Here is a 25,117-nt window from a genome sequence, read left to right as displayed (position 1 = left end):
TTGACAAAGTTGCGTCAATGAAACAACGAGTGGCACTGCTGCGGCTGCTGCTAACAGTAGGGAAAGTTAAAAGGCAACGCTTAATCATTAAGTTAAACTGTCTTAGTGAAGAACATCCAAGATTGTTGCCTTAGAGTTTTCTTCATTTTTTTGTTATTTTACAGTGTAAAGGCACAACCAAGAGAAGAACTTGGATAAACAAACTTATGTTGCCTCAAAACAGGTCAACATTTTGAACATCTCCGACATGCAAAAATACCAGCTGACTTCATTTCAGCACCGCAGCTTAAATCCCTGACAAACATCTCGCTTCCTGGAAAACATTTGACTGCGTTTTTGGCCGTGATTCTCTCGTTCCTGTCAGCTGTTCGGAGCTCTGTCTATGTATTTTGGCCAAAAAGTGTTTTGATTTTTGGTCAGGACAAAAAGTTCAGCTGGCAATTTTTAACAAAGCACGTCATAGCATCACCAGGCTTGACTTTCAGCTGGCTCTCAGTCCCTCAATGAGGGAGTGCACTTATGGAAATAATATAACACCATTCAACACTGCGTTGGCTCAACTCTGCCTCACCTCCCCTGAAGTCACTTCATTAAGTAAAACACCCCTTTGTTGCTGGGAGGTCGTACAGCCACTAAACTAAACTTTTAGTCCCAAAGATGGCTGCCGCCTCAACACCTTAGCAACAGGAAATGGCTGACATATTTTAATGACATTGTGTTATTTGAGCTGTCTACTGCCTGAATTAATAAGGCAAAGTCCTCCACTTTGGAGATGTGGTCACATGCAACAGTGCAAAAAAAAAGAACAAGCTCCATGGGACGACTATACATTATAACTTGCTCAGATAGTCAGTGGGAGACCCCAGGGTGGGTGTTTTGGGGAGATGCTGCCATTAAGAGGGGTGACAAGGGAGCGGGGACCGAGACGTGTGTGTGCAAAAAAAAAAAAAAAGAAAGAAAAAAGAATATACCCCCAACAATCTCATTCAGTGACATCAACAAAATCTGTTATATTTTGGATGAACATCTGCATTACTTCATATCTCCAATAACACTGTCACGGCAAAAAAAATGTGTACTCTACATGTCTTTCAGTTTCTGGTTTCCTTGGAGTGTTTGTAAGGCCAAGCAGACTCATCAGACTGTGGTACTGTCGGAGTGAACTTCATGAGTCCCTCAAAGTCATTGATCGTATGTTGAATGGCAATTTGCCCAAATAGTGGCAGAAAAGAAGCACATTGGAGATTTTTTAGCTCGCTGAAGTGGAGCTAATGCGCTGAGCTAATGAACTGAAATATAGGCTAACTGTTAGATGGACTGCCACGACATGTGGTTCAGACATTCGTGTACCTCTCATGACCATTTCACTTTTCAAGTAGCATCATTGTCAGGTCAAGACTTAAATTGTCCAGCACTTTGGTTTATGACCAAATACCTGCAAATTGAATAACATTCTTGGCAGCCTCTGATAACTTTAGCATGCTAACAGGCTAAACCAAGAAAGTAATGGTAAATATGATCTGTTTTACATGAGCATGTTAGTATTTTTGTGTGTGTATATTAAGTGTGAGGCATGTTAGCATGCTGACCTCAGCGTTTAGCTAAAGAGCACCACTGTGCCTCACAGAGCCATTAATGTGGCTGTAGACTCTTAAGACTTGTTAGTAGTTTGTTTTATTGAAAAAAGGTCCAAGTACAAACTATCTATTGTAGGTTTTTCTTTGGCTCTGCCCTCTGTGTTTATTAATCTGGTGACAGATGAATGCCCCCACCTCAGTGTCATCAGGTTTTTGCTAAATAACGCAGGACAATTTTTACTCAGTTTTGTTTAAATCAGCTTCTGCATCATTTTTTGGTAAAATAGTTTGTTATAGGGTAACTCCACCAAGTTTACACGTAAAAGTGAGGAGTAGTATTGGATATGTTAAAAATTTAAAAAAAAAAAAAAATAGTATAATGCCTTTTGTCACTCCAGAGGAAACTGTATGTAATCTGAAAATTTACTTCCAGTGACGTCACTCTGTGGCTGTGGCATTGTGGGTAATGTAGGCACCAGGTTTTAAGAAGCAGTCAAGTCTTGCGTTGCACTCCAATAAACACTGTTGTTTCTCATGATGGACAGTTTAAAAACAAATGATCAAAATTGTTGATTTACATGCATTACTACATTTCCCACAATGCAACTTATGCTTTCTCTGGAGCCAGAAAAGGCTTTATACTTCTTTTTTCTCATATCCAGTAGTACTCCTCAAGACCTTTAAACACACTCTAATGTGTAAGATTGGTGGAGTTTCCTTTTAACTGCTAAAATCTAGCTAGGATGAGGGTAAACCCAGCTGACCTCTCAGCTCAGAGCAACTACATGTAGTTTATAAACTACTCTACTCTCACATGTTATGAGGAGAAATCATCTATTTTTCAGAATTACAATTTGATGTCATTTAGAGTACATTTCAATTTTCAGAAATCCTACGCTGCTGAAACTTTCACACTTCCACCTCTCTTCCTCAGCCAGCCTCGTGGACAGAGGAGACACTTGACAAATCCACGAGAGGCAGACAACTCAGCACATTTCATGTCCGTTAACACTCACCAGACATGACCTTCACCTCGCCTCCACATAACACTGTGGTACAGTACAGAGCCTGCTCCAAAGCTGCAAACATCCTCCTCCCTGTTTTGGTAAGATCCCTGTCTCTAATTCCTTAAAGGGGAAACAAGTCAAGATTTCTGCATATCATGGACCTTTTGTGTATTTAAGTTGGCTGAGAGGAAGAAACTTTTGGGATGCGTTCACAAAGGTTTTTTTAAAAGAAGAAGAGGATCAGTTGACTAATGAGTCCCTGCAGTATTTAGGTTGTAAAGTCATTACATGATGAATGATGCATCCACTGCAGGAATAGAGGCTCAGCTTACTTAAATAACAATCTGTTGAGTGATATCGAAGTATTTTTTGGTCAGTCACTAAACATGTCAGTATTTATATAGTTGTGTGTTTAATGAGCATTAGCAGGATGCCTGATAAACGTTTCACTTTGAAGACTATATTTTGAGAAAGTTAAAACTTCGGAAATTGGTCCAAACAACACCAATAAAATCAGCCTCGAGTCTCCAAAAGGTCACTTTAAAGTGAAAGCTGCTGGAGATCACTTGTATTAATATTCAGTTACACGTCATGAGCACAAAACGACGTGTGTTAGTTAGATTTTTCCAGATGTTGGTTCAGTCTGTATGTAACATGATGTTATTCGACCTACGACTACAGGATACAACGTTTAGAGAGGACTGGAGGAAGAGGATGGGTTATACTGGCATTACCTTCATTTCACAGATTACTTTTAAATAGTTCATGTCAGCGTTGTCCATAACAACACATTTCAAACAAATAGAAAATAATAAACAACTAGACTAAAATACTAACAGCCTGTCGGAGACTCCTCCCCTGTTCTTCCTCCACACAGCGATAAAGTCTTGTCATCTTTCTTCATAATTGTCATCCTCTTCTTCATCCAGATCATCAGCTCGACCTCCCTAACCTTCATTCTCAAATTTATTCCATTACTGTCTTTAGTTCATATCCTGTCCGCTGTCCCTCTTGACCTTCCCATGCTGCCATTTTCCTTCCTTCAGTCAGTCTCTCCAAAAGATTAACCCCTTCAAGCAGACGGATTAATCTCCGTTTATACCACTGAGTGTTCGTTATGGTGGTGGTGGTGGTGGTGGTGGATGCCGCCGCTCAGCACCGTGTGGTTGATGGACGACGCCGAGCGGTCCGATCCCTCCGCCGTCGTCCCGTTGACATTCTCCTGCCGCTGGCAGCACAGGATCTGCCTGAAGGTGGCGCTCATCTCCTTGTCGCGGTACGAGTAGATGATGGGGTTCATGGCCGAGTTGAACTCGGCGAGAAGCAGGAAGAACTTTTCGTAGGTGAGCACGTTGCAGTTGGCGCAGAAGACGTCGAGGAGGAGGATGACCAGGCCGGGGGTCCAGCAGATGATGAAGGCACCTGAGGAGACACAAAGAGAAAAGGTTTCAAATTTGTGTTGAAAAACACATTATTAGGGAATATTAAAAGACAGCTCTACAGAATGCTTTTCGTACATTACAGAAATTACATATTTAAATATAAAAAGCAACATGGAAACAGTAACATTTTGGGGTGAGTGACTCTTAAGGGGAGAAGAGGCTGTGAAGAGTTCATTAAATTGTTTCCTGTGTTGTCGATCGTTGACCCCCATGAGGCCGTAGAGGTTAGTGGCTTGGTGTGACAAGAACAGGAGGAACAATGAGACTTTTGAACCCACTTTAAAGTGTTATCGTACAATGTGGTGACGTCTACAGTGGCGATTCTGACCATTCTGTTATAAATTATCTATAAACAAATAAATAATATACAAAATCCAACATTTCTTTTTTATTTCCAAATAGAATTTTAAATATAAATGACATTAGACACCCAGTGAGAGAGGTACCGGCATGTTGCAGCAGTCACAGAAAAGAGCATGCAATTATTAGTCAGCCATAAAGTGTGTAGATAAGCTCAAGTTGCAGTATCATAGTTACTGAAAGATAAAAGTAGAAGAGAAATAAAATGCCCCTTTTCATGCAATGTTACAATAACTCTGGTCTGGACAGGACTTTTCTGATGCTTTTGGCTTGGCTTTTTGCATGACTTACTCTTACTAATCAATGAGTAAGCTCATGTTTTTATCTAGTCTCATTCCTGTCTTTTCTGGAGCTGGATGAAACACTTGAATGTGCAGGTAACAGCACAAAAATGTGATGTGAGCCTGACTGAAGTACACGCTTCTCTAAATTGTCTATTGGCATTGGCAGCACAAAGCCCTGGACTTCCTGGATCCCCGCTGTTTATGTTTTGATGACTCGTGATTTACACTTTAAAAGTGATGACTTGCTTTGGACTCACACTTGAATTTTGCTGACAAACACTTTTGGAAAAATGATTCACTTAGACTTAAACTTAGGTACTGATGACTCAAAATGGTTACACATGTTTTCAGAGTCACCTTGAACTGTGGTCCTTATCATGTCGCACATGGGAGGCAGCGTGCCACCTCCACTTTAAGTTATGTTAATGAGACATCCTGGGTGGTAATCATCTACTTGTCTTTCCTCGCCTTCTTCTGAACCACTAAAAGCAAAGAAGTGTAAACAACACAAAATAGATGAATAATGAAATGGCTCAAAGGTTTTGTCTCTGAAACTAAGTTGTTTACTAAGTTGTTTTTTGGTTTGTCTGGAAACACACCAAAATCACTTTAGACCCACACCACCATCACTTAACAACCACACCATCATCAGTCTACACAACAGAAACAGCCATGTAGCTCTATCACCACATCTGAAACTTTTCAATTACACATTTTCGGCACAAAGTACTTTAAGTTGTACAGTGTTTTGATGTTGTGGGTGCATTAGGTTACCAGTTACAGAGACCCAAGACACCACTAAAACGCTGGTGTCTGAGACAAAAACATATTTACAACATTTCCCGCACATACATTATACTTGAGCGGGCTGTCCGGGAATATCAACCGATGCCGAAGTATATTTGTCGAGCCATTTTCTCATTTTATAGCCTACTTTTATGTTTTTTTTTTATCCGTCCGAGAAAACAATGCCATCCACAATCAATTAACCTCCATCTTCCACATCATTCCATTAACAGCAATCTGTGCAAAAATCAGTGTTCCTGTTTACTTCCAGCACACAAGTTTTACTGAAGTTCCAGTTTTTTAGTTTTTGTATGATAAAAGATACATTAGGGAACAAAAATGGAAGATGATGAATGAGGGAAATACAGTATGTAATTGATTAACTTGCTAGCACCAAGATAAGGTGAAGTGCTGTTAAAATTCTTCAGCATCATTCCATCACCTGCAGTCTGTTCAAAAATCACTGTAGCTCCCATTTATTTTCAGCAGACAACCTTACTCATCGCGACAGTTCTCATTTTTCTAGTTTTTATATGATAAAGGATTCATGAGGAAAGGATTGAGTAAAATGTTTCATGTTGAGAGTGGAAAATGTGTCATTGATTATTTTGCATCATAGCACACAGACGAAGCTAAAAGTACAATTGTGCAAATGGAACAATGATCACTTATTTGACATCTTAAGTGAGGGAAACAAACAATTCATTTATTGTTTTTATCAGTTTTTTACAAAAACAATTCAAATAACTGAACTTATTCTGCTATTTTAACGTATTATTGCACTTTTGAATGAAGAGATATGTCTCAGTATAGTACTGTGTTACTTAAATAAGCACATATGCCGTGTGCATATACTGAAAATTTGTCACTTTTAGGACTCCAAACATCTGGATGACCAAGAAAATGTCCAAGCTTTCAAAATAAAAGCCCCATGACATACAATAATAAATAAATACATATAAATTTATAGATAAATACAAAAAATAAAAATGTAAAAATAAATTAATATTTAAAAAAACAATCAGACTGTCAATCTCATGTTTTTTGAGGAATTTCGGCAAGCCTCACAAACTAAATAGGCTGTATGTCCAGAACACACTAAATGTGATTTTTGATCTGGTGCCTTCAACATCATTTCTTCCTGCAGTGGTTCTCAAAGTGGGTTCCGGGACCCTCAAGGGTTCTTGATGGGGGTCTAAGGGGCCCCATACAAAAATGTGTACAATAAAACGAGCTATAATCCCCAAATACCACAACGACAGAATGTATGACTGTTTCGGTCATGGGCTTCAGACACTTTCTACAATAAAATATCTAAAAGCCAACTTTTCAGCTGGAATTGGATTCCCTCTTTGAGGAAATCGGCCAATGACAATCAACATCCTCCATTATCTCTCCCTTAATGTGAAACATCTCCAGAAACATAAACCACTGACCTCTGCCTCATTTTTGCAACCCAATCTCCACTAATCCATCATCACATCTAACCTCCCAACCTCATTTCGCTGAGTACAATGCATCATCACTTTGAGCGTGTTACAGAAAAAGGGGGTCACTGACTCATTACTCACGAATGTCAAGTTCAAGCACTATGAATTCACTCAACAGATGCTATTTGTCGCAACTATGAGACAACTAGGGGACATTACACTCTTGAGGCTGTAAAACAAAAGGCCAGACGAGAAATTAGGGAAGCAGAGAGAGAGAGAGAGGGAATATTGACAGGCAGGCCTGTTATCTGTTAGTGTTTTGCAGGCGGCAGCTGCAGTGAAGGCTTGACCTCACTTCCCAGCTATGCAGGCAGACTCTCCAGAGTTTGATAAATTTCTGAAACGCTTCGCAACCCAGCAGAGAAACCATCTCAAGTATTTGTCTCTGAGTGAAACATCTTACTCAGAACGGGACAAGACACAGCACACAAAAAAACCCAGAGGAAACAGACCAGCATTGTGACAAAATAACATTTAAAATCATATAATGCTCTTCTACATTCCTCTTATTTTTTCTTCAAAGGTGCTGTCTCTTTATAATTGAGCTTTCTCTGTTGTGTAAAATGTGCATATCTGCAGGAAGTTTGTCCTGGTTTTCCCTCAGAATGAGGAAGAAAACAGTCATTGTGTGAAGCTGTGACCTGAGAGGTTTCACCCTCAGATTCTTTCATTTCCTCTGTGAAGCCAGGGGTATGTAGTTGCTTGTGTTACACCCTTTATCTCAAAATTGCCTCTTTACATCCCCCCCCCCCCCCCCCCCCCCCCCCCCAAAAAAAAAAAAAAAGTGGCCGCCTTACCGCTGCCACATAGGCCAGTGTTACTGCCACATCAGATACACAGAGGAGAACAGCAGAGTTTTTTGTTTATGGAAGAAACAAACAGGTTTTTGTTGGGACTGAGGTGAATCCTTTTGCCTTGTCACAACTTGCCACATGGAGGGAAAAGAGACCGGAGAAATGGAAAGTCAGTGGAGAAAAGTAAATAAACAGGACTCTGACGCAGGCCTGGAAAATCTGGAAATGCATGCAAAACTACTTTGACACTTTCCAGGTCTTGATAGAGTTATGGATTACACAGAAGCAGGAGACAGCACATGTGACACACTGTGACATTTTAACGATCGTCCTCAGCTACACAGTGATTTGATCTTGTTGAAAGACACGTTGCTCCATAGCACTTGATGATATTTCAGCTAATCAAAACACCCAGAATCCAGCGAAGAACAAATCATTCAGGACCTATGGGAGAGTGACTGTCGAAGCTACAGCTCGACGTCCAAAACTTCACTGACACATTTGGGAGCATTTATTGAGCAATAAATCCAAGAAGTGCCAAAACATTGTGTTTTTAGTCTATTAAAGTTTGGATCCAATGTGTATGGAAGCTCCTTTTCACCACAAAAAAAAAAAAAAAAAAAATCAAATGACAAAAATAAATAACACTCACGGTTAGTCATTAATATGAGATACATTTATGAAATAGGAAGTCAAGAACAGAGAAATGCTGAAAAGTTTAAACGTGCTGGATTATGTACATGATATTATTATATATGTTTAATAAAATGATATCAGCATTTCATTTATGAGTATAACGGCTATTGTCAACACCGGTTATTGCCACGCCCCCAATATCAGTCAATTTGTTTTACTTGTTTTAACTCTTTTTTAAAATTTCTTAACATACATTTTTTCTCCAAAGGCTGCCTCAGTTCATCTTCCTCACACTGCTGTATAAAATATATATATTTAAATTTTTAAATATGTTGCATAAAGGGACTCAAATGTTGTTCTACAAGCCTAATACGACTAATAACTGAACCGTTTACCTTTTACGTCATTATTATTTAGTCATTCTATGTGACTGTTTTTATATAAAAAGTAATACTTTTGACTTTGTCAGTCAGACTTGGACTATCCCATGAGCGTTTCTTTTATTATCACTCCAAAGTCCCATCCTCTTTTTTCTTTTCCTGGCGGAAATGGTCTTCCATAGGACAGAGAACAGAGGGCTATGGGAACAAAAATAAGGAAATAATGGGGACCAGACCACAGGGACGAACTCCACACTCCCAAAAACACACACACACAAACACGCACACAGATGCAAAACTGAGGGTAGACACAGATAAACACTCACATGTGCAGACAAAAACACACGCAAACACTCACTTACATAATTACACACGTCACAAAGACAGATGGCGGAGCGCTCGAACGCATCATCGTGAAAGCGTTTGGACGGTGTTGAGAAAGAAAACAAAACTGTCCTTCCATCCCAACATGTTTAGCCTCGCAATCAGCGTTATAATCATTATAAACCAGAAACAGAACATTAAAGCTTGAGCATTAAAGCTATTTGCTTCATTCAAAAATCATTAGAGGATTTTGAGCAATAATGTCTCTGTACACCACCTCCTCCTCTAAAGAAGGAAATGTGGAGCTCTTTTCTAATCTCATTGTTTGTAATGGAAAGGCTTTGCTCTAATGGCTGACGTGTCATGTTTCTTCCATGGAGAAGATGTTTATGACGTTGGGTTTTCAGTGTTACTGAGACATTGTCTCCAGCAGCTTGTTCTATTGCACTTTGTCACATGTAGTGTGCTGCAGAAATACATAAATATGAGGTTAAAAGGCTCAAAGGATCATGCTGGTGGTTTGGCTTGAGGTATTATTTTGAATGCCTGGCATCAGTTTCCAGTGATTTGGCTGCACTTTGAAGAACAATTTGCAGAAATTTGAAACCCGCTCAAGAGAGGTAATGAGCATTAGTCTTCCGTCCAAGTGAAAGTTGCATTAATTGTAATGAATACTCTCCTTTTGTGGATTTGAAAGCTGTTCTGGCCTCTGATATGTGAGAGTGAGCTGCTGAAAAATACTTTCAAGGAGGAAATCCTGTACAGTTTTTCTCTACAATCAGGGGCTTGAATAGGGATTTGAAAAAGGTGCTATGATCAATGCGGTTAGGGGTCTGGGTGTGGGTGGGCTGATGTCCACAGACCACACCGTTGAGTTTATATTGGAGCTATTTCTTCCGTAAAAAGTACTTCCAATATAACTGTAGACATCATGTTTTGTGGACGCAGATTGTCCACACTAACAATGACAATGTAGCTGTCGGATTTTTTAAATGTTATTTTTTTAAGTGACTACCATTCACCTCCATTGTATTGGTGAGAAGAGACAGATATCTCAAATTAAATCAAACTATGGTCAGATATAATTAAGGAGAAGCTAAAACACTAAAATATAATTCTAATTTATTATATTTGTTAGATTGGATTGTTTTTTCCACGAAACATGTAACCCTGATGAAAAGGCTCCCTCCTCTTGTAACTCCAATACGATGTTTCCCTAAAACTAACGACCTTAAAGTAACATTATGTAGAAATTGGCATGTTGTGCGATTTGGCGCCCCCCACAGTTTCTGAGTGCAACAACACTGTCATTTTAGACAGTGACAAATGATGCCATCCTGCTGAAGGCTCATCAGAGCAGAAAACCCTTCTTGAGAAGATGGACAAACAACATGGACTTAGACTTACTACTGTACATGTTGGACCTCAACCAATCATGGCTCTCTGTCTCTGATGATTTTGTGCATTATATGTGAGTTAGCCCAGTTCCCAGCATCAGCTGTCTTCTACTACAACACTACATGGGAAAAAGTAGTTGGATAAGGATATGGAAACATTGTGGTCATGTGTAAAGACGGCATTGTTGACTGTTGACAGGAGATGGGCTATGAACTGGGATCCCTCTACAACAGTCTACGTCACTTGCTTGATACGTCCAACCCTCCACCCTCCACCTCCTCCCTGAGAGCTTTCGCAGGGCTGTGAAAACATCGTGCTGTTTCTACTATAGCTCTAGAGAGAAAACATAACTTGCAGGGACACAAGAAGTCATCTCTTATGAAACACAGGCTGGTTTTAGTTTTTCAGCAAAGACCTGTGCAGTCTTTCCTGCAATTGCCTTACCATAATGTTGTGCAGTGATTTCAAGTAAAAATTGAACATAATGAATTGTGAGCAGTGATTTCAATATTTTGGTAGAGCAGGGCTAAAATGTCACTGTTAATCTTCCCGTACAGCCGTTTAAGTCTCTGATCCTTATCACGCTGAGTCTCACACCTCCTCTACGCTGTGCTGATGTGTTCCACATGTAGCAACACACGTCGCTCATTAGAGGGCTTCACACTGTGCTGAAGGGTGGCCGAGAGAGCTCGACGCACCGCAACACATTTGTGTATTTGCAGCGCATTTCCAAAACGCTGCACATTTTAGTGAAATTGATGAAGACATATTCACAATTTGCTCGTGTTTTGTCTATTTGCATGTGTTTCCTTAAGCTGCAGTCCATCGAGCTCTCTCAGCCATCTGGGATTTTCATGCCTTACTACCACATACTTTTATTTCTCTCATGTCTGCCGGCTTAGGTTTCCTCTAATGTGCAATACTTTCAGGCCCTTAAAAATGACAAACACCCAATATTAAATTACATTTCTCATCACTCCCTTTCTTCCCATTAACCCCCCCCACCACCATCATCTCTCTTACCATCCTTTCATTTTTTAATATCTTATTTCAATTCTTTTCTTTCACCGCATCAATCACTTACTGTCAGTCCCTTCAATTTGTCCTCTATCTCATCTCTCGTCTGTTTCTCACTGCATTTCCCTTTCTGCGATCCCTCTACCCCCGTGTCTGTCCCTCAGCTTCCCTCTTCTCTCACTCAATCTTTGTCTTTCTGTCATTTTCTCTCCCCAAACCGTCGTCTGCGGCTGCGATCATGATCCCACTGAAATTAGTCAGCGGACAGAATCCATTATCTTTATTTCTGAAATGGCCCAGTGCTTCCCGTCTGTCCGCAGAGGGATATCTTTTTCCCCTCCCCTCATTCCCACATCAGTGCTTCATCACACACACGCACACACACACTGGAGATTAGATAAAAGTTCACATTCAGTAGCTGAGTGTTTACAATTATTGATAAAGAGGCTTGTGGTTTACACAGTGATGGAGCCTAGTGATGGTGTCACGGTGATCTAATGGTAAGAGAAACACGCTTTTGACTGGAAGTACAGTGAGGGCTTTGAAAAGGCAATAATGAAGGTTTTCTGCTCTGCTCAGGCTGTAACATGTCTACAGAGTTGTTGTGGTCAGCAGCAGTGACTCACTCACTTCCAGGTGCTGAAATTTCTATTTTTATAACTTTATTTGCTCTTTGTATTTCTGTTATTGGAATAAAAAGACAAAATTCAACAGTAAAATGCACACTGGCACTGTGATGTCACTGTTATGGTTCTGATCAGTGCTGCCCAAAGAGGGGCCAGCGGGCCAACATTTAACATAAGGTTAAATTTTGCTCACAAGAATTTTCTAGATTAAGAAAAGAGTTTCAAAAATGTGATATAAATCAGTGTTTGTGCTGTTTTTGAGGTAAAAATGCTCTTTAAATGCAGAAAGTCATCCAATTAACTTTTGGATTAACCCACTTTGCATCTCAGCTACACAATAGAATACAGTTATTAGGCATTTGCTTTTGGATGTGACCCAAGTTTCAGTTTTGCCGCTCTAAGGGAACAAGTGTGGGCACCCCCTGTTTAGATCAAACGCAGATTGTTGGCCACAGCCATGCCACTCAGCACCAAATTCATTTTCTTCCCACCATCAAATTCTGTATCCAATTTTCCAAAATTGCATCTCATTTAAAGCGGCACTTTGGTCCTTAAACTTTTAAAGAATAGCAGTTGATCCACTCCAGCAGTTGTTTTGTTGAGAAAATTGTCAGTACGGTTACATTCTGCTGGCTGCTTGGTGCCACCAGATTCTGTTATTGTTTTTCAGCCTTTGATCGCAGATGTTTTCTTATTAGAATCGGCTGTTATTCTCTGCCAGCACTAAAATCCATCACATACACACCCACGGACATGCACGTTTACAGCTCGATACTAGTGGATACTGGCCAATATCTATACAGATATTTTGGAGGTTAAACATCTGATAAAGATACACAGAAATTCATTTTTTAAACTCAACACGTTTTTATTCTAATTCTAATTATTGCGACAGGAAAATAACATGTTTCAGGTGTATTTTTACAGGTATTTTTTTTAAAAATGAATTTTCAAAAACCTCTCCCAAGAAACCACTACACTCATATGCACACGAACCCACTTTCCTCTCCAAACAGGCGGAGTTGATCTGGCTAATACTCGATTATACTTGATATCTTGCTGTTAATGCATGCTATCAAATCCTGGCTTACTCAAAAAGCTGAGACAGTGTGTAAAACAAGCTGCATGTGCCGTCCCAGGAAGCATTTAATGATACTGTGCATGCTGAAGCAGAGTTTAAGAGTTTGCCAGAAATGAGCAACTGACTGACTGCTGACACAGGATTCATAAGCGCAGATGCTGTCGTTATGAGTGATTAGAAAAGCTACACTGTGAACAGGAATTTCACGCATTGAGCACTTCACACACACCCAAACACCCAGAAAACAGGTGAACATTGCGATCCGCGCACCAGTCGTGTCTCCACGCTGACTGATTGGAGGGCTGGTAGTTAGCTCTGATTGGTTCTGCTCTCAGTCGAATGCATTGTGGTAGCAGAGAGAAAAAAGCAGCCGGCTCCCGGGTCGAACATTGATTGGTTATACATTGCAATTTGGAAACAAGTGTAAGTAAGCGATATGGCATCTGCGTGCATGTGTTTGGGGCGGTGGTATGTCTTGGCGCTCCACATTGTCTGACGATGCGACCGCATACACCACCGTGGGCTTTAAGATAATCAAATCATTCACAGAAGACGTCTTCACGAGCCAACACCTGACACACAGACACTCACACTGTGAACAAGGGTCATGCCTCATTTGACAGAGCTGGTGACTCATTGAAGAGTGATGAAGAGAATCTCTGTTGGTGTCATTCAAACAGCGGACAAGCACCAGTGGTCAAATGGACGAGGCTATTCGTGACCTCTAGTTGCGGACGCTTAGTTCAGGACAGTGTTCAGCACAGCCAACACAAGTGCAGATTTTTACCCATCACTAAATTACAAAGAGTAAAAACTAGTTGTAGCCTGGTTTGAGATGTATCAGCCACTAATGGGAGGGAAACAGATTTAGGTGTGTCTATTGAGGTATTGAGTTCGATATAGAAATGAGGGAGTCTCAAAATGATAAAATCAGAAGTCTTTAACAGAAATGCAGACAAACAATATGATACAAAAAAGTCCATATTGTGGCCAAGATACATACTGAGCAGCACAAACTACATCACGGTGACACTGTTTCTACACTATATTACGTCAGACCTAGTCTGACATAGTTCTGACATTTGTGGTTGTTTATCGACTAACACATGGATTGATACAATGAATCCTCAATGATCTGTTATCAGCCCATATATTGGCCTGGCCGATTATAAATGCTTCCTTTGAGGGTACCCTGTGGAGTTTTCTTGTAAACAAACTCAACTCAAGATTTCTAATTCAGCTGGAAACCCTGATTGTTTAAGGCGGTGGTTAGTTCTTCTTTCCTGCCTTTGCTGGCACATTATTGTTATTCTTGGCAGGCTTCTGACACCTGTAGATCTGTGGAATAGTGTGAAATCATTGGAAATTATTGCATCACCTGCTTTCCTTTGTCCATCTCCATGTGCACATACGACACACCTTTAAGGCATAGTTAGAACTCTATATCATTTTCTTGTATGTGCACGTTGAAATGCTTTTTCCACATGTGTGTTTCTATCTCGATTGTTTTTGGCAGGTCAAATCGAGCACAAGCCAGATTCTGGTTTTCCTTTCCCATCATTTGACTGAGTGAGTGCATCAGTGTTTATGTGAATGCAGCTACGCTCATGTCCAACTGTACTTTATCAAGCTGGAGGGTTTATGTGAGTGTGAGAGAGTCTACATGTGTACATGTACTGTATATGTCGGGTGCTTATGCACGCCTAAGTGTGTGTGACCAACTTTGTCTTTATTTTCCATCCCTTCCTCACCCAGCTGGCTGGTTCTTTACAGCATCCTGAGAAGGACAAGTGGAGAGGACAGCAGGCAGCAGGGGACCAGTTATTATCACGTGGTCACCATCTGCTGACCAGATGATGGGAGAAGCTGGATGGGGAATAGCTGTGAGGTTTACTTTCTCATCAACCCAATGTGATATCTTCCTCAGAATTTGATTATAATCAAACCCTGTGACTCAATGGTCACTTTGACCCAGCCGCAAACTGAACGCTTGTTGACCTTTTTTGTTTCACTCTGACCAGCGTAAGACGAAAAACAGGCAAAGAGGGAATTTTTTGAAATGAGACAGGAGATAAGTGTCCAACAAAAGTGAAAGAGTGATTGTACTGTACGTCCAATCAAAACAAGCGACTACCTTCTGGTATTTTATTGCTTAGCCTCCTCGGTGCTTAAAAAGTGACCTCATACAGAAACAGCAGTGGATTCCAAATAACTTACTTTCCCAGTAAGCGTTTGTCATCAGAGAAGAGAAACAAATGTGATCTTCTCTGGGATCCAAAACAGTAACTCAAATTAGTAACACAGAGACAAACTGTCATAAGTATTGTGAAACAGCTCTTACCAACGGCAGACAAAAACACAAATAAAGTTGCCTTTAAGCCTGAGCTTATATTTCTCCATATGACATGACATAAATTTACTTACTATGCTTTTTCATTTTTTATCTTTCCCTCAGTGTGTCATAGGTTCGTATGCATGTTAAAAGTCTCAAAATTTAAAAAGCTCAAAGTCCAGAGCTCCTCTCTCCCTCAGAAAACACTGCCATTTAGTTGCTCAGTGTAGGTGATTTCATTTGTCTTTCAGTATGTAGCAGAGGAATTGAAGAAAAGTGTTTTTACATAAAAACCTTAAATATATAGATTGCTCTCTAGACAAAGTAAAGCTTAGCCCACATTAAGACTGTCATGTCATTGCATTTACTGGCAAATCCTGGTATTGAGAAACTCTTGAGAAAGAATGTGACACTGCTTGTTTAATTTCTAAGGAATCCGCTGCTGCTTCGGAATGACGCAAGATGTCTCAGGAAGATGATTGGATTTATTAACAGCTTTTTAAATGATGGTAGCACGTGTTATTGGATGACTCAGACTTTTTTGTAGTGGTGTATGAAACACCAGCTAAAGGAAGGAGGGAGCAGCCGCAACGACTCCAGGACTTTCAAACTTTCAGTCAACCGTTGCACAACGGAAAAATACAGTGGACTTGAGATATAGTTGAGCCCCTAACAGAGGTTAAGTGTTTCGACCATTTTGCTGTCATAATAGACATTGCACTGAATATCTTTAAACTGGTTATTGTATTAATCAAGGTTGAAGATGGCAATGACAAAAGAAAAGACAAAGCAGATAAGAAGAATAAGCGATATGAACGTGCTTTCCTTCATGAGTGAATCTTTCAGCTTCTTCCCAGAATGATCAAAAATTAACAATAGTCCACTCACATACATATTATCTGATCAGCCCTGTCACTACAAATAACACGACTTTCCACTTTCAAATCTGATGCAGTAGATACACCAAAGTCCAATTTTGCGTGCAGGTGGTTCTATGGGAAACAGATGCGTCCAGATACGACACACTAAATCATGTGAAGTGATGTAGTATAAAAAGCAAGAAGGTCCTGGGAGGGGGGAGGTTGTGGTTGATGAATGGGTCCAACAAACACAAGACTTTCACTCAGGAGACCAGTGTTAAGGCTCATTTAGGCCCCACGTTGACTAGACTTCCATCTCAAACAATGCAACCGTAACCCACAAACTTCCATGGGTCCTTTATGATAGTGTGATGTGTAGTGTTAAGCAATACATCTACGAGAGGGCAGCTCAGAGTTAAGAGTTACTGACAAAGACAAACTTATAGCAACAGTTGAGTTCTTTTCACTTTACCAATGAGAGAAACTGACAACGAATGTCATTTCATTTAGCCAAAACTTAGCTACGGTAGCGTATCGGTTCAAATGTCAATGGTTCCCAACCTGAACAACATATTTACCTTACGTCATCTTTTCCTACACCTAGCCATTTAGTTTTGTCACCTAAACCTAACCAAATTGCAACATTGTGTTGTGTTTATCTTTGTCACCATGACGACAAATGTCACCAATCTGCCTAACTTTTTACAGAAGTTAATGATAAGGATATAAACCACCTGCACTGCTAAACTATGAGGCAGGTTAAATGAGTAGAAACAAACACACACATCTCTAAGCAACAGAAAATGTATGTCCTTCAGTTTTATACATAGTGTAGGCTGCAGAGCACATTCTGCTGTCCACCGCTGTGAATTAAGGTTGGAGTAAAGACAACAGAGGCAACAGGATGAGATAACGCAGCACATAGGAGACAAATCACATGGAATCCTTTGGTATGTTTTGTCTAGGAACAACACATCCTGCTTCCAGGCAGTGAGATGTCCTTTTCCCACAATTCACACTCCAACAGATGACTGAGTTGGTCTGCTACTGTGTTATAGTGAGTTTATGTAAAAAAGAGAAATGCTTCTATCTTATTACACTCTGCTGGAGAGGCCTGGAGACTTGCAAAGTGGGAGACATATCTCTGCTTAGTGCTCAGACATAAAACTGTCAGACTGACACACACAGCCTTAGCTTGAAAACAAAACAGAACAGAGCCATGTCACTCCATACAATTGCAAAATACTACACTGAAGGACAATTCTGGATTATAGCAATTTGGTTCTCTTTTTCCAGCGGTTTGGGAATCATTTCTATCTCAGGGAGTTGAGCTGAGGCCTGAGGCGCATTTTATTGGACATGAGAATTACAGTCGTACGGTCCAAAAAGAAGTATGGCCTAAAGCATGTGACCATATACTGCCCAAGTGTTGTGATTACTTCACAGTTCCTGACACAAACAGGGGCATTTTGGGGCTCATAAAAAAACCCACATAATCACTGCAAATGATGGTGTGCATCTGTTTTCTTAGTCAACAGTTTGCATTCAGCAGAAGTGTAATGATATCATTAGTAATTACAGAATAGCATAAGTTTATTTGGGGAAAAAAGATAGCTAATGTAGACATGGTCAGAGAGAGATTTGGATTTTCAATCAGTGAATAATACAATGATACGTATAACAGTGCAGTATACATGAGACGATTTCAGAACACTGTCAAGTAGTCGAGTTTAAAAGCTTTTATGGGGCAGTTATGAAGATGATCAGGCAATTTATCTCACTTTACTTTAATTGGGTTAAGTATTTTCCCACCAAATTAGATCTTTATCACCTGTTCCATATCCTCTTTAATTTTCTTTGGGAGATAAGGAAATTGATTTCACTTACAGTGAAAAATACACTGTGTAAAGTCAACAACCCACATCTATCAAAGTAGTATGACAGTAATTGTTCTGTCTATTCCAGTTTTACACATGAGACAGCTGTATCATGTAGACATTAGAGCCGCCACCCTTAAATAAAATGAACACAACTGCTCATGCAGAATCACAGCACATTAACGTGATTCTTGGGAGACAGGGTTGGCTGAGATGATGTATTTGAGGCTTACAGTTGTGCTAGGCGGACACCGTGCTTGGACTGAATGATACAGGCTCACAGATAGAGCCATCAACAGATTCATTGTTCTGCTGCTGCTGCTGAAGACTTAAAATGTTGCTCTCACTGCTACAGAAATACATAGACAGTACAAGTAGCTTGCTAGTTAGAGAAAGATACTGTGTATATGTAGAAGGCACATCATTGAATAGAAATAAACAGCAAGCTAGAAAGAGATAGCTTGAAAGCAACTGAGCAAATCAAGGTTCCCATGGTCCCATACCTCCCTGGGTGAATATGTTGAAATCAGCCACCTACAGCTTATGGCCTTCTGATGTTATAGTCCTTAAAACATACACCCTCCATTTCTTACTGCATGTCCCTCGAACATCTCTATGCGAAGATATGCCAGGGTATGTAGGGATGAGCTGGGATAAGAAAGTTAAAAACAAAGCCAGATGGAAGGATAGATATCTAAACAGCTAGCTAGGTAGGTAGGTAGAAGGACCAAGTGCTAGCAAGACACATGGCAAGATAGCAAGATAGATAGATCGATAGATAGCTAGGACCCAGTAAATCTCTTCCTTACCCAAAACAATCACCACGGTTTTCAGCAGAGACATCATAGTATCCCGGTTGCGTCGTGGTCCAGAGCTGTGCCGCGACATCCTCATGGTCCTCTGGCGCACATAGACAAAAATGTGGGCGTATAGTGTCACCATTACAACAAAAGTCACCAAGTTAAACACTGCCCAGAAGACCAGGTAGGAGTTGCTGTAAAGCGGTGCCATGTTGGAGCAAGACCTAATACTACAGATGCAGTTCCAGCCCACACTGGGGATGGCCCCCATGACTATGGACATGGTCCAAATTATGACAATCACAACCACCACACGCCGGTTACTCATGCGCGTGTGTAGCTGCATGCGGAACACAGTGATGTGGCGCTCGATGGCGATGGCGAGCAGGTTGGCCACAGACGCCGTCAGGCTGGTATCAATCAAGCCTTGACGCAGAAGCCACGTTGAAACAGTCAGACGCCTCGTGTTTGGTCCCGTGTTGAACATTAAGTAGAAGTATGCCAGTCCAGCAAAGAAGTCAGCAGCTGCCAGGTTGGCCATCAGGTAGTAGATGGGGAAGTGGAATCTCCTGTTGACATAGATGGCGATCATCACCAGAAGGTTGGCGAGCATGATGAAGATGCACACAGTGATGCCCAGGCCCATCACCAGCCTGCTGACGGTGTTCCAGTCAGTAGCAAGGTATTTGCCACTGCGGTTGTAGAAGAAGGCGATGGTCTCATTGTAGTAGCACTGTTCCTCATCCATGGTGGCAGTGGTGCTTTCTGAAAGGAGAAAACAGATTCAATGTTAAGAAAATGTGTGAAGGTTTGACTGAACAAGGTGCTGCTCTGATCAGAGGACTACTCCCTGTAGTCTGGTGGTAGAGGTGTTGGAGATTTTATTTAAAGCGTATTGTTTGTTTTCACATGCACTCATCTATAACACTACCAACTGAAAAAAAATACCAAGGAAAAGACTTTATCAGTAAATCGCATCTGGTTGTTTTCCCCCATTTGGCAAGTGAACAATACTGCATGCTTGCCAAGAAAGGATGTTTGAAGATCACAAAAGCTGGATTACGATGAGTAATGGAAAAATCACAGAAGTGAATGACCAGGTAGTTGAGAAGATTCTGGCATTAAATCTGATTGTATTACTGTGTAAATGAATCGTAAATCAAAAGAGATCGGCTGGATTGGGCTTTCTTGGAAATTGTATAGACATCAGTGCATGTGTGTGTAAACTTGTTTTTCCAAATGCGAGTCCAACCACAGAGTAAGGTCCATCAATTTTTTGGGGACCAAATGTTTGAACCCATAGGTGAAATAAGAAATTTTAGGGTGAAGACCTGTGTAAAGTTTAGGGCTGGTCTCCAGGAATTAAATGTAAGTCTATGTAAGGTCCCCACAAGCGATGAAAACAAGGTGTGTGTGAGTGTGTGTGTGTGGGTATGTGAGTATAAACATGTTTGTGTGTGAGTGTGTGAATGATTACTATCAATTAAGGAACAAGATTTGTGCATCTGCATTGCAAGGATGCCTTAAAGTTCAATAAAATGTATTATTTGTGTGGCATCAGCAATACGAATCATATGAAAACCATCAACCGGTCGTTATATGTCAGAAATTCAACTTTAACTACATGATATATTTATTTCGAAAATACAATTTGAAGTATGTATTTAAACAAACAAAACCTGTCTGTACTAAACAGAGCCACTTTAGTCAAGAATGGGTTAATCTGTAATAGATTAAAACGCATATATTCCTCTTTCATAACGTTAAACACAAAGCACTTCTTAGGAAACGTGGACTTAAGCCGGTTCCTGAAACACGGGAAAACAAAAATCCTCTTTGGATTTAGACTCAACATGATTAGTAGTCATCCGTGTGTGTGTGTGTGCGTGTTTGTGTGAGGATTTTACATACAGAAAACAGCCTTCATTAACACAGGAACAGCAGCGTTATAAGAGCAAAAGGTCGACAAATGATTGTTTGAAACAAAACCTTTATTGTCTACAAGTCGCAGTTTACAGCAACACTACACAACGCTGGTGTGTCTGTGCCCGTGTGCCTGTTATGTGTGTGCAGCTGTGTGAGTCTTTGTATCCGTGTGAATAAACCACTGTGTGATATGAAGCTGAAACATGTTTTTTCCATCTGGAGTTTTACGAGTGTTTCTGCTTTAAAAAAAAAAAAAAGCGCATCAGAGGAAAACTAAGCAGCAACAGCAGCAACATGACGCTTAGAGTCAACACACACACACACATAAACAATGCTCATAGGAACATGTGTGTGTAATAAGACGCAGGCTGGTCTCTCTCATACACTCCAGACCGGAAACAGGACCTCAGGGTGAGAGCAGAGTGGAGTGTGTGTGTGAAGTGTGTGTCATGGGCGTGTAGCAACTGCAGCAACAAGAGGGGACGTGGAACTAACGAAGTTCAGCTTCAGGGGCTGGTGTTTCTGTGGAAATCCTCCTCTCCTGATTTACCTTCTAATAAGACTGTTCAAATCCTCTCAGCCCTCTTTTCTCTCTGCAGTGACACAGCAAACATCCCAGCTCTGCCAAAACTGAACTGCAAACATGAGGGAATTTTTTTTCGCTCCCTCTTTTCTTGGACTAATTTGCAATCCTGGAAAAACTATCCCAACCTTCACCTCTCGAGAAATTCACATGAAAAATAAGGGCTACTCCTGGGAAATGAGGCAGTGTTGAAAGCTATGAAAGCTGAAGTTTGCCAACAATATTCAACTTCTGCACCTGAACTGCAAGGGAGCACTAAATCTCATGGGTTACATACTGTTTTGACGGCCATGATATACATGACATGTTACATAATGTAGAAGGTTAGTTTGCCGGTAGCTATGGCCCATAAATTACTTCCTGACTGCTTTTGTTCCATGCTATAAAGTCTAGATTTAGCCAAAAGCAATACTTCCCATCAACTATACAGTAGACCGGCTCATAATGTTGGAAGTCCACAACATCTTTATATTCCTCAGCCAAAACTGCTGTATATTAGGTATGGCACTGCCCCAACAACCGTATAAAGGAAGCCTTGATTAATTAAATAAACGGTTTTCTGGACCGTGTTTATATCTCCAATTTCCTGAGGCGGGCCGATAAGAGACGACATCTGCAGCCCTGTTTGCTTGGAGTGGCTGTAAAATGTTTTTATATTCTATTAGCTGTATTGAATCATTGTGAATACTGTCCCGCTCCAGACATGCCGGATGTATCTGCTTAATTTCTGCATGGCGATTTCTGAGGAGACATGTCGAAAAATATACACTGGCAAGAAATCATTGTAATAGGGCCACATGGTTTCATTACATTTTAACAGTGGGTTTACATTTAATTACTGTTTCAGAGTTCGAAGGCCATTATTATTTTTTTTATGTTTATTTCAAATGAGACAAAATACAAGGCTTTATTTAAAGGACAGTTTCACAGTTTTTCAAATGTGTCTTAAAACAAGCACTCATATCAACATTGTTCCTGTTCATATTAGCCATTAAGTTTTGATAGAGTTTTGAAATTAATTTGAGATTTTTGCGGCCTGAGTTATCTAAATCAAGGGGGCATCTTCCAAATGTACATGTTATCTTTTTATTTTTTAGTTAATAAATGTTCTCTATCCCTACACTGCAGCACAGAAACATTAAAGCAGCCAACACATCTACTTTCTCTTCTAAAAAAAAACAACTCAAAAAATAAATCATTCAAATACTGATTTGGATGTCAATTTCCATGGCAACAGCCAAAGCATCCAAGCTTCGAAGCAGCTTCGTCAGCCATAACTGCTACCTTAAACTTTTCCATTATTACCTCCATGAGCTGTGTGGGTGAAGGCAAACATCCCATTACAAAGTCAGCGTAATGTCCGATTGAGCCATTGCATAAATAGAGCCAGTCATTGTCTGACGATTTCACTGTGAGCGAGGGGTGTGTTAATGACGCTGCACAGAGTTTAGCTGCAGATATGTCCAAATGCATAAAGTACTGATATCAATGTAAAAACAGTTATCATTACGGACGATAACTCATCCTGCATGCTCTACCCAGGCGCCATCCAAGGCCTAGACCAAACTGAGTATTTCCAGCTCACTCTAAAATCTGACAAAGTGACTTTACTTTAAAGATATGAGGGAACTGATTACCTCAGAATTACCACTAATAGTTGTTTAAAACTGTTTAGCTTGTACAACTTAACTTTAACAGTCTACTTTATATGGTGATTCTGAGGTAATCCATCCCCTGACTTTTTAAAAGTAAAGTCAACTTTTAAAGTTTACAGCGAGGTGAGAACACGTCTGACATGGGCTATCTGTGAAAGGGCACAATGTTCAGACCTGATACTTTCAGTGAAAACGGCTTAAGAGTAACTTTGAGAGAGTACTTTTGGAAGATATCTAACTTAGACTGCTGAGGACTCACTAATTTCAGATATAACTCGGAATATAATGTATTTCAGCACCGAACGACGATGGCTTGCCGGGATGACCAGGAGGAACCATTACAGCAGCAATAATGTTTCAGTGTACACATGAGCATGTGAGTGAAGGAAACTACTTAAATGTATTAGATAATACATGAAAAAAATAATAATAATTAATCTCCATGCGTTCTGTATGCCCTCACATGCATAATGTTTGTCACTGACAGTAGCACAGGTCAATGTCCTTCCAGAAACAAACTGCTACGTTTATGATGATGCACAGAAAGCTGCTGTTTTCTGTTTGTGATGTGTTTGTTCCTTTCTCCTTTGCTGCCTGTGGTGACTTTTTTAATTACATTAGAAAAAAGCATTTTCAAACCTGCATGTAATTTTGAGGTTTTGTAATTCAGAAAAAGCAGTAACTCAGCCATTATGAAACAGTAAAAGGAGCAGCTGAGTGATGGCAGCGGTGCTAATGCAGGACGGACCCACAGCGGGGGAGCCTCGGCGATAACTACCGCCACAGATGAAAGCCCATCTATTCTATTTGTCATCTGCGGCTTATGGCCATTAAACGTCTGGGGGGAGCAGTCACCGGGGCATTAGATGCCTGAGGCGAGTCGTCAGTACTAGAAAGTGGAGGAAGTGTCAGTGGCCTCTCAGTGCACATTCCCAACACTTTCATCAGACCCTTGGAGCCTGCAGAGAGAGATCCTGTCATTGTGTGTGTGTGTGTGTGTGTGTGTGTGTGCGAGTGTGTGTGGAGGGTGGGTCTTGTAAAAGGGAAAGATTGAGCAAGACAGAGGATACAGAATGAGGGGATTTTAGAAATCTGTGTTCGTGCACCTGGGCGTGTAAAAGTACCATAAAAGAGAAAGTTTGAAATGACTAAATTGTTGAAGCATTTGTGTGTTCGTGTGTGTGTGTGTGTGTGTGCGTGTGTGTGTGAGCAAGAGAGGAAAGTTTGAGGGGGTGTGTGTGTGTGTGTGTACAATGATTTGGACCCCGGGTGTTAAAGACGGGGAACAAAATGCTCGCTGTGCTTGAGGGTGTGTCGACACACTCTCTTCATGCTTGTTAGTAATGTGTGATAAAGCCTGGCTGTGTGGAGAGAGAGAATAAAGTGTGTTTTATGTGTGTGTGTGTGTGCGTGTGTGTGTGTGTGGGAGTGTCTAACAGGCTATGAAAGGACCACCCTGGAATCCATACAAGTGAGGTCATAACTCAAGTATCAGCACCCGGGCAGCATATTTATAACACACGCCTAATTAACACACACAACCTCAATTATCCAAACCTCTCACTGTTACAATCACACACACTCCATTTGCTGTTTGCAAATGAACAAAGGCATGAACCCACTTCTAAATAAACTTCTAAAATCAGCATTTTATTTATTGTTATTATGCTTTCACATCTTAACCTCAGCTGAATTGGACACTTCCTCACAGGATGCAAGCTTAGCAGCTCTGCAGTTGTTGAAAGCTGCTGACGCTCAACAGCAAGACCGAAAGCCCCTCTTGAAGCTGCTAATGAAGTTCATTATGCCGCACAATGCACATTAGAATTAGCAAATCTTGAAGGTGAGGCGAAGAGAATATCATCAGCTCATTGAAACCAAA

General features: G+C 40.6%; 1 protein-coding gene across 1 annotated transcript in view; it reads right to left on the bottom strand.

Annotated features, from left to right (window-relative positions):
* Positions 1-2,865: 2,865 nt before the first annotated feature.
* lpar1 (lysophosphatidic acid receptor 1) overlaps positions 2,866-25,117 on the bottom strand; it is a 38,330-nt gene continuing 16,078 nt past the window's right edge. The window contains exons 2-3 of the mRNA XM_073478203.1: positions 19,081-19,836; positions 2,866-4,006 (exon numbers count right to left, since the gene is read on the bottom strand). Of these exons, the coding sequence (XP_073334304.1) occupies positions 3,681-4,006; positions 19,081-19,819 (1,065 nt within the window). The 5' untranslated portion in view covers positions 19,820-19,836 and the 3' untranslated portion in view covers positions 2,866-3,680. The remainder of the gene's footprint in view (positions 4,007-19,080; positions 19,837-25,117) is intronic.

The sequence above is a fragment of the Pagrus major genome, chromosome 12, assembly GCF_040436345.1.
Source record: "Pagrus major chromosome 12, Pma_NU_1.0".
Classification (NCBI taxonomy): Eukaryota; Metazoa; Chordata; class Actinopteri; order Spariformes; family Sparidae; genus Pagrus; species Pagrus major.
Note: the sequence above shows the minus strand (reverse complement) of the source record. Positions and strands in the feature narration are given on the sequence as shown.